This window comes from Acanthisitta chloris, unplaced genomic scaffold (assembly GCF_000695815.1).
Source record: "Acanthisitta chloris isolate BGI_N310 unplaced genomic scaffold, ASM69581v1 scaffold11766, whole genome shotgun sequence".
Classification (NCBI taxonomy): Eukaryota; Metazoa; Chordata; class Aves; order Passeriformes; family Acanthisittidae; genus Acanthisitta; species Acanthisitta chloris.
Genome location: NW_008678926.1, coordinates 50,509 through 60,947, shown reverse-complemented (window position 1 = coordinate 60,947; position 10,439 = coordinate 50,509). Strand labels below are relative to the sequence as shown.

Below are 10,439 nucleotides of genomic sequence, written 5' to 3'. Positions count from 1 at the left end.
AGCTATGGGGCTGCAGCCCCTGGAGTTCAGCGATTGCTACCTGGATAGCCCCTGGTTCAGGGAGAGGGTGAGAGCTCACGAGGCCGAGCTGGAGAAGACCAATAAGTTTATCAAGGAGTTGCTGAAGGATGGGAAGAACCTGATCGCCGCCACCAAGAGTGAGTGGAGAAGTACTACCATTTCTGTGGCAAATTGATTCACATGAAAATGATAGATTGCTTAAAGCCTCATGAAGATTTGATTGCATACAGAAGGTAAACCATTAAAAAGACATTTTCAAATCATCACATGGCTCCACAACTTGGTTGCGGCGCCGGCAGCTTTGCCCCTGGAGCCGGCGGAGATTTTGCGGCACAGAGCTCTGCGCTGGCTTTGTCCAGTCCCTCCTTAGCCGCTCTGCAGACACAGCGGGTCTCGAGCCCTTCGCTGCGGAGGGGGCTAAGGGATAGGGACAGCAGGATAAGGGATAGAGGAGGCAGCAGCGCCGGTAACTCCTCCCGCAGCGCCTGTTGCATCTGCCCGGTCTGCGCTCCCGGCGGTGCCGGGCTCGGGGTGAGCTGAGCTGCGGCGTGAAATCCGCTCAGAGAACTCGGTTTCATGTGTTAACCGGAGAGTCTGTGTGAGCCTCTGCCCATAGCACAATGAGGGGAGGCTAAGGGAGTTGGGATTGTTTAGCCTGGAGAAGAGGAGGCTCAGGGGAGACCTTATCACACTCACCTTAACAGGGTCTGAATTCAGGTCTGTGTGGCTCCTCACACATTGCTAAAGAGTGTTGTCTTTACATAGTAGAGATAATTTTTCCGTGTCTTGAGTTGTTTTGCCGAATTGTAGGGATTTGCTGAAGTGTGTTGCATTGCTGCTATCAGGAGGGACATTGAGGTGCTGGAGCAGGTCCAGAGAAGAGCAACGAGGCTGGTGAAGGGACTGGAGCACAAGTGCCATGAGGAGAGGCTGAGGGAGCTGGGGGTGTTCAGCCTGGAGAAGAGGAGGCTCAGGGGAGACCTTATCACCCTCTGCAACTCCCTGACAGGAGGTTGGAGTCAGGTGGGGGTTGGTCTCTTCTCCCAGGCAACCAGCAGCAGGACAAGAGGGCACAGACTCAAGCTCTGCCAGGGGAGGGTTAGGTTGGAGATGAGGAAGAGATCTTTTAGGGAGAGAGTGCTCAGGCATTGGAATGTGCTGCCCAAGGAGGTGGTGGATTCCCCATCCCTGGAGGTTTTCAAGCTGAGACTGGATGTGGCACTTAGTGCCATGGTCTAGTGACCACGGTAGGGTTGGACTTGATGATCTTGGAGGTCTTTTCCAACCTGGTTGATTCTGTGATTCTGTGAATTGCATATCTGAGCATAACCGTGTTGTTTATATGTGCATTTGTAGTCTGTGAAGAGGCTGCTGAAAATTCCCTTTGTCAAAAGCTTAAGTATGTTCAGGAGTTACCAGACTTACAGTTCTAGTTACCAGTTCTATATCTTTGGCTTCTTAAAATGTGATAGTGTTTTGTTAACTTTGAGTTTTACTCTTTGGATATATATAGTGTGTATATATATATATGTTTAACTCTGCTGTGCTTTATGTAGGAATAATGTTATTTTTCTCGAACGACCATGTTCATGCATGTTCTTAATGTGGTATTGTCCTAATATGATATTTTCCATTCAACTAAAGATATAGTAGTGTAGCCCCAAAAATATCTAGAAGGATTATTGGCTATACCGAATATTAAAACACTCATACTATATGTTATTAATAGGAATACATATGTAATACATATATAACAGTAATATATATACTACAATAATTTGACACTGTGTCCTCAAACAAGCATCTTTGGTATCATGGCAAACTTCTGAAGGCTGTCAAGATATTTCCATTATAGTAAACTGGTGGGGATTTGGCTAATAGTTTAAGCAGTGTGAAGTTGGTGAAGCTTTTATAAACTGAATTAATTCATTCTGTGCAAATAAAGAAACATCTTTTCTAGTTTATTTCTGTTTGACATGCAGGACGTAGAAAGGGATGTAGTAAATTTCACTTGTTTGTTACTGTTATTGTTTGGCCAAGTTTATATTCAGTTATTGCGAATGACTATCTTAGAGGCTTATTTGTAATCTGTGATTTGAAGTGTCAGGATAAATCATCTTAACTTGGAGTGTAAAGCAAAAAAGTGATCCTAAACTTGGATAAGAACAGTAGAGGGAAATCATTCCACTTCTCTTCCTCTAGCATTTTAGTAAATGTATTTACTAAATTTAGTAAACAGTATTTTGGCACTGCTCCAAACCTTCAGTTTCTTGTGCTCTGATGTATACAGAACCTAATTTGAAAGTGTGGAGCTGACAGTAGTGAGGAAATCCCTAACCATATGAGCCTCCTATCCACAACAGAAACTCGTGCTGATAATTTTGGTTTGGTGTGGAGTGTTAGATGCACTTTGCTGTGTGTGGTGGGAGCCAAGGGAATCAATGTGCCAACCAGATCCACCTGGCCTGGAAGTGCTTGATGAAATACTTAGGATTAGCCCATGAGAAGCATTTAGAGAAGGAATCTGAGGTCCTGCCCAGTGTTCAAGCTTAAGCAATGCCTTCCTTTCTGAGAGCACAGTCAGAAATTTTATTCTTGAGTTTAGTTGCCATACCTTGTTCTAGCAAAGATCTGTGCATCAGCATCCTTGTTTGAGAAGTAGAAACAGAGGTTAGACCCTTCCTTACCCATTTCAAGTTTCTGCAGTTGTCTCACTTCTTTAAGGTGTCCTGAGTGGCAGGGTTGAAGCTGAGTCCCCTTCCTCTAGTGCTGGTGAAGCAGTGCCACTGTTCAACAGACATTAAAAGCCAAATTGAACCAGAGGAAACACAAGAAGTTAAAACCCTCTAAACTCCCAGTGGTTAGGGTATTGGTCCGCTGTGTGTTTTCAGAAGAAAACATTGGCATCTAAATTCTTTGAGGAACCTGATTCATTCACTGTCAGGAAACCAAAGGGGATTAGTACTTGTTCCAAAAACCAAGCCTGAGAAGTGGCCTAGACACAGAGCTTGCTATTCACTTCTGTCAAAACTGCATTTTCTGCATGAAGACAGATTGACTGCAATTCAGAGAATGCAGTAATAAAGCAGGGTGCAGCGAGCTTAGATGACTGCCTCTCAGACAACAGTTGATTGCAACCTTTAGAGAATGGTTTGAGTCTTTTGAACAAAAGAAGTCTTCTTAACAGCTTCAATATTTCTCTATTTCTAGAACCAGGTAAATTACGAGCTTTGCATCTGGCTTTATTGAAATGTGAGCATAATAAACTTCTGTGAAAGGTCTGTAAAATATAAAATGTAGTAGGAACTCTGTTGTTCAATTTGTGGGAAATGGACTGCAGCAGAGACTGCCTGCATTTCCCTCCTGTAGCCCTTGCCTTATTTCCCTTGTAAAGCAGTGGCTTACAACAAACCTTGTGGGGATTCTTAAGGTGTGAATAACTGATAACAGTTGAATAGATCCCACTTCCTGCTTGACAGACAGCCCTGTGAGTGGCTTTGATGCTGCTGCACTGGGTTATATCTTGATAGATGGAAGCAGATTGTGCTGCCACTCCCTCTGTTTCACAGGAATCATCAGTGTCTCTGGGGACAAAACAGTAACACGATGTGGATCCTCTCACTGACTCCTTTCCATTTGTCTCTTCAGTTGTATGGGATTGTATTTTTACCTATCACCGATCAACTGATTTTTTGTTAGTACAGGACCATATAGCTTAAAAAACCCCAAGAGAGACTATGAGAAAAAGCAGGATCTTCTGCATTCTCAAATTGTAGATTTTCCAGAGTGAAGCATTCTGCAAGTGTATCTTTACACTTGAAAGTTTCAGTAGTTTCAAGAATGTGATAGAAAGATAAACAAGACTGACTCAAAGCTGTCTGTTTCCTGTGTAATGGTTTGACTCACTGAGTTGTCTACTTCAAGCTAAGTACTGGAAGAATGAATAAACAATAGGTGGCTCTTTCTTTTCTTATGGCAGTTAAATATGTTTAAAAGGAGTATAGAGAGACTTTTTTTTTCCACAGTTAGTGATCAGTAAATACAAAGGATATACACATATGCTTTTAAAAATAGAAATGCAATATTTCTCAGGGATTCCAGCTCAGTCAGGATCAAAATCGTTCATGAATAACTTCAGGAAGACCTAAGACCTCAGGGAGGAGCAGGAAGAGTCAGCAGGGGCATAGGTCTTGGTCCTGGGCATCTCACAGGGGTTTTGCAAAGGACACTTGTGAGTGCATGCTCCCTATTCCATGTGCCTGAAAACAGTCTCCCCATTCTTGGATTTAGGCTCAAATCAGAGCAGAATTCTGTTTGGGTCAATCGCAGTGACTTTGTAACAGGCTGGTGAAGAGAGATGGATGGAGAAGCTGATAAAACAGAAAAGCTGAGTGCCCCAGGAGACTTCCAAGAGCTGGTCTGTAGGCAATGCTCTTTTGAGAGAAGCCTGGCCAAAGTTTGATAGGGAAGGTGCCTCACATAGGCCTCTCAACCCTAATGCATCATAAAGCCTTTCATCAAGTCAGGATCAGCTACTGCCATGTGGGCACCACAGTACGCAAACACTCATTTCACACCTGCTCCAGTGCAGAGCTGACACCTTCCCCCACTGGCATCCTGTGGAACTTGCCACCAGTGGCCCCACTGTGTGGTTTTCACTGGGGTAGGCCTGGCCCTCCCATCTCTGCTGCCTCTCTTTCAGCTGGCAGCAGGGTAATTCCTCCTGTTCCTGAAGATTTTGGGTTGTGAACTCGGCTCTGTAGATCTTAGCCAATGCATTTGGTGCATCCTGCCTGCCTAGTGCTGAGCTCTGCAGGCAGCTCAGTGTGCTCAGGCTCCTGGTGACTATTTTGTATTGCTATTTTTGATGTATGTTTTTCACAAAAGAGTTACTTCTTGCACCCTTCCAGAGAGAATACAAAACTAGAGCCAAGTTTATTCATTTGTAGAAAGAGTTTGGTGGACTACTGAGTTACTGGTACTTGATACTGGAGAATGCTGGTTTACTCCAGGGAGTATTTCTGCATTTGTGGGGAAAAAAGGGTGAATAGTTCTTTTCCTTTCTTCTGAGGTGTTTCTAGTCATTGGCCATTGACAGGTTTGTCATCAAGAAGGAAAGCAGACAGGAAATCTTGTGGGCAATGGGAATAAAACCATTCCCAATCCCGAAGAACATAATCGAATGCCAAGCCTCAGTCTGACATCTGAGTTGCCCAAACCCATATACTTGTTCTTGGCCACTTCTCTTAGTGTGTGGTGGTGGTGGTTGACCTTTCAGACTCTGATCTGGGTAGACTTTTGTTCTGACCTGGTCTGTATATTCCTATGTAAATGTAGGGGCTGTGGTAATCCATATAACAACACCACATGAAAACCTCTCAGACCACTTGAGCCACGGTGCTTTTTTTCTTAAGCACTAATTGCCCATTTTTAAAACTTTCCTTGGTATAATATGCAGTTATGAAACAATTTAGCTGAATGTATAATTTGTGCCAGCTCTCAAAGTCTTAGGGATTTCCTGCCACAAAAATATTCTACTGTCAATCCAGTACATGCCAAAGAAGCAAGACAAAGCTGTTAATGCAGGACTCATTAATGACTTCTAGAGAAGTAAAGGACATTTTCTAAAGATTTAGTAAGAATCCAAAGACTGAGTAAAAGCTAATGCCATTCTAATGAGGTGGAGGGAATATTACAACAGGGTCTTAATTGAACTTGTGTGCTAACTTACCTAAATCCAGAGTGGTTAGTTAGGACTTGATTTTAGGATAGTCCTTGACAATTAGGATTTGATTAGCCACCTGGAATTCAGTGAGAGCCCTGAATTAATAAATCCTCACATTTGGGTTTTAGAAAGCTATTTTATTTTTCAGTTAGTAGCTCAAACCCAAGCTTTATTTCTATCACAAGGTGTGCTTGCTTTAGGTGTGATAAGTATAAGCGAATCAATGCTGTAAGTGAATGCTTTTATTTGAAATATACTCAGCTAGGGCCAAGTTAGATAAAAACTGCTGCCAGGGCAGTGCTAGATCCTGTATTGCAAAGGCTACTGAGCAATATATACCTTTAAAAAACCCCTTTCTATTGGTGTTGAGCTCGATAATGGAAACATTAAAAACCCAAGGCAAACAGGGACTTTGGGGCCCATCTGGTACAGGTTTCCCTTAAGAAAGAGCTGCTTATGACAACATAATAGAATGTTGTTTTTCCCTTCAAGATAATTGCCACAGCTAGGGCCTAATTAGCTATGACAGCACTTGGGTGTTGGTTTTTTTTTTTCTTCTGCTTGTAGATAAAATTGCTTCTGTATAAAGATCAGGGAAATGCTTTCTTTGAAAAATGTACTCTCAAGTACATTGCGTTTAGCTCCACCCCAAATGAAGCATTCATTACTGTGTCAGTAGCTATAAAAAGTGTCAGACTCACTCTGTGCAGGATGCCAGTTTGTCATCTTGAATCTCATCTTTTCAGCTTGAATTACTAACTAGCTCCATTGCCTTCTTTGTCCTGTAGATGTTCCACTGCTCATTTTTTGCTGTATTAAAAGTAAAGCATTGTGCTAGTGGACAAGCTGTGATGGTAGAAAATACGAAGTGTCCGAGTTTCTAAGGGTTTGCTCACTGCTGAGAGGTGTGACAGGCTGTTGAGTAAAGTGATTCTGTCTTTTAATTGTTTGAGGAAACATGTAATATTTCAGTTTTAGATAAGCTGTGTAAACAGTCATTAAAGAGGACATCAGTGATCAGTGTAATTGTCGATCTCTGGACAAAACCAACAGAAATAAGTTTGTAATTTTTAGAGTAGTTGTCTGGTAGATCATATTGAAAATTGTTTTTTTAAAATTGTTTATTTAATAACAAGAAATTTAGAAGTGTTATTATAGAATTACACAGAATCTGAATAATAGAATTTTAGGGGTTGGAGTGGAGCTTAGAGATCATCTAGTCCCAACCCCTGCCCTGGGCAGGGACACCTCCCACCAGAGCAGGTTGTTCAAGGCTCAGCCAACCTGGCTGTGAACACTGCCAGGGTTGGGGCAGCCACAGCCTCCCTGGGCACCCTGGGCCAGTGTCTCACCACACTCACAGGCAAAAACGGCTTCCTAATATCTAACTTAAATTTCCCTCTTTCAATTTGTGCCCATTGCCCCTTGTCCTGTCCCTGCAGCTCCTAACACAGATCCCTCTGCAGCTTCCCTGGAGCCCCTTCAGCTCCTGGAAGGTGCTCTGAGGTCTCCACATAACCTTCTCTTCTCCAGGCTCAACAGCCCCAACTCCCTCAGCCTGTCTCCCTAGGAGAGTTGCTCCAGTCCTCTTATCAACTTGGTGGCCTCCTCTGGACTTGCTCAGCCCTGGATAGGGAGCAGATGGATTGGAGTGGCACTGAGAGCTTCATCCCAATGCTTTTCCTCCTCCCTAGCTGTTTTTTTTACATTACATCAGTAATGTATATAGTTTACATTGACTTTACTGCTTTTGTTTTACAGTGCCAGTGTCAGTCACTACTGCAGCACTTAACATATTCACCTAAAAAAAAGAGGTTTGGCTGTTTGAGGGAGATAGTCCACAGCCTGTGAATCTTAGCAACATGCTTAATGTTTTGATAGTGTGGGTTGGAGCTTCTTGACATAATTTTTCTGACTTCTTATGTCTGATGGGGTTTTCTTTTGGGTTTAATGCCGCTTTTCTGAGTTTCCAGACCAGCTTTACTTTTGTTCTGTGGCAGTTGTTGTTAAGATGTTACAGCACACTGAGTGTTCTGGTTATCTTTTAAAGGTCTTCATGTGTTTGAGTTGGGTAATTAAGACACTGAGCAGTTGAATACTTTCTGGAATATCTAGTGAATAGATGAATATCTAGTCAAATGTATTATCAAATAAGTTGAATAGTTTAAGAAACTAGTGTTTGGGGACTTTAACATGTCTCTCTGCTGGTGGTTTCTGCCACCCACTGTAGTTGTCAGTCTTAATCAGCACCCAGAATCTGCCTTGTTGCTAAGTCAAATGCAACTTCTTTGCCAAGTTTAAACCAAGCCATCAGTTTTGCAATGAGTTGAGGTAGGCACATGTGCTCCTTCTCAGCAGCTCCCATGGAGGTTGATGCTCTTTGGGTGTAAGTTTGATAGCAGAGAGGGCAGCAATTTATAGTGTCCTATGTTATACATCTGGGATAGATGCATGCATGCTTAGAGATCTCTCTGGGAAATAAGATACTGGAAAGGGAACTCTGTGGCTAGGTTTATACTATCCTCAAGTTCCTTTTCTAAACAGACAATTTTGTCAGTTTTTAACAGACAACCTCAGTGTCATGTTGTTTTTCTGTACTTGTAACTATGAATGGAGCTACTTGTAGATGCCTTGTTCTTTGTGAATGCCTTTTACTCCTTCCACTCTGCTTTTGTTTCCTCCCTTTGTTGTTCTTTTCCATCCCATGTGTTTGCTCACCTTTCAGGATAAAAATAGAGAGAAAACATCCATGCCCTCAGCAGCAATGTGGCCACTGCAAGCCAAGGCCAAACCACAAGTTCCTGTAAATCATTCATGCTAGGCTTATCCTCTGTGGGAAAGGAGCAGTGCGAGGGGAAAAATAAGCTACAGAGATGGAAAATTGCAGTGTTATTAAACAGATTGTGGTTTTAGTACAGCTCACACATTTGAATAAATGTCCTGTTGTTGGCTCTTTAGTTGGAAGGACTTGGGCAGGTGAGGGTTATCTGCTCAATAGGGAGGTCAGAGAGAGGCTTGGACTCTCAGTAAATCTGGTTGTTACAGCTTCCCTCAGTTCTCGTCAGCTTTTGACTATGCACCTGGCTGGTTGGGACTTCATGTCCTTGAAGAGGAAAAAAATGCTTTGTTTAATTTGGCAGGGGAGACTGAGTATCCAGGATGAAACAGAGCAGGGCTGTGTACCAGACCTGGGCCTTGAAGGACATTTTAACCTGTGTGTGGTGTCCAGGAGCAGGTTCTCAGCCACTTTGTTGCTGGTGAGTGTTTTTTAGCTTCTAAATGTGTCTGTTTCCTCCATTGGGCTGATGTATGGAGGCGTTGAATTAATGGTGAAGAGTCTGAAGGTTGTGTCACCCTTTAAGTGTTTCAGCCTTAAGGAAAGTTGGACTGTAGTGTATCAAATCTCAAAAGTTGGGATCTCAGACAGAGAGAGCACATTATTCAGCACACAATTTTATCTGTTTGCTTTAATCTGTGATATTGTCAGTCATTAGGAAGAGTTGAAAAAGAATAATATTTCAATGTAGGTCTGAGAGAACAAACCCCCAAAAAGCGTAAGAAAACTTGTAGCAGTTTTAAGAGAATGTATTATTGCTTAGAATATGCTTCTCCAGAAGAAATCTCACTATCTTGTAAGCTGGTGGAGGGAGCAACCTGCCAGGTCACTTGAGGACCTGAGAAAAACTATCCAAAATATCGTTTTGTCAGTGGGTCACAGTTCTTAGAAATCCATCATGGGACTGAGCTTGGAGCTTACATGGATTAGCAGGCTGTGAGTGCTGCATAGCTGGAGCCTTTGGAACAGCCTGAGAACAAAGCAGGCTAAATTGTCATTACTTTTTTCCGGTTAAAATATCAAGTTTTGTGCGATCTCTGTCGAAGAGGCCTGGGCCAACTGACAAACTCACTCAGGAGCCAAATGACTGTTTCTCTAAAGCTTTTGTCCATCCAGCTCCTCAGCCTGCAAACTTTTCAGGAACAAAGCTGACTTTGTCCAGTCTGCTCTTAAACACTTGCTCTGTGGTAATATTACTGTACTTTTACTGTGTTTCATTTTCCTTTATGCTTTCAGTCATTTCGAAATGCTGAGTTTCAAATTTCTGTTGTGCTTCTCGCCTAGCTGTTCCCTTGTTTTAGCAGATTCAGCATCTTTGCTAAAAGAAATATAACTACCTGGAATTAGTGCATCCTTTGTTAGATTTTTTTGCTTTTAGAAGTGTCATGGTTTAACCCCAACCAGCCACCAAGCCCCACACAGCAGGTCACTCCCTTCCCCACCAGGAAAACTGAGGAGAGAATTGGAAGAGTAAAAGTTAGAAAACTTGTGAGTTTCAGTAAAGGCAGGTTAGCAGGGAAAGGAAAAAACCCAAGGAGTTAGTTCACTGCTTCCCACAGGCAGGAGGTGTTCAGTCATTACCAGCCCTATCACATGTAGCAGTTACTTTGGGAAGACAAACAGCATCACTCTAAACATCCCTCCCCCTTCCTCCTGCTTCCCTCCACTTTATATACTGAGCTTGATGTCCTATGGAATGGAATATCCCTTTGGTCAGTTTGGGTTGCCTGTCCTTGTTGTGTCCCATTCCAACTTCCCACACACCTCCCAGCTTCCTCACCAGCATGGCAGTATGACAAGGAGAGGCCTTGACTCTGTGTAAATTCTGCTCAGCAGTCACAAAAACATCTCCATATT

The 10,439-nt window shown here is 42.8% G+C and overlaps 1 protein-coding gene across 1 annotated transcript in view; it reads left to right on the top strand.

Moving 5' to 3' along the window:
- Positions 1–4: 4 nt before the first annotated feature.
- LOC103804496 (rho GTPase-activating protein 10-like) overlaps positions 5–10,439 on the top strand; it is a gene marked incomplete at its 3' end in the record, with an annotated part of 60,293 nt that continues 49,858 nt past the window's right edge. Inside the window, exon 1 of the mRNA XM_009077109.1 lies at positions 5–158. Coding sequence (XP_009075357.1) covers positions 5–158 — 154 coding nt within the window. The remainder of the gene's footprint in view (positions 159–10,439) is intronic.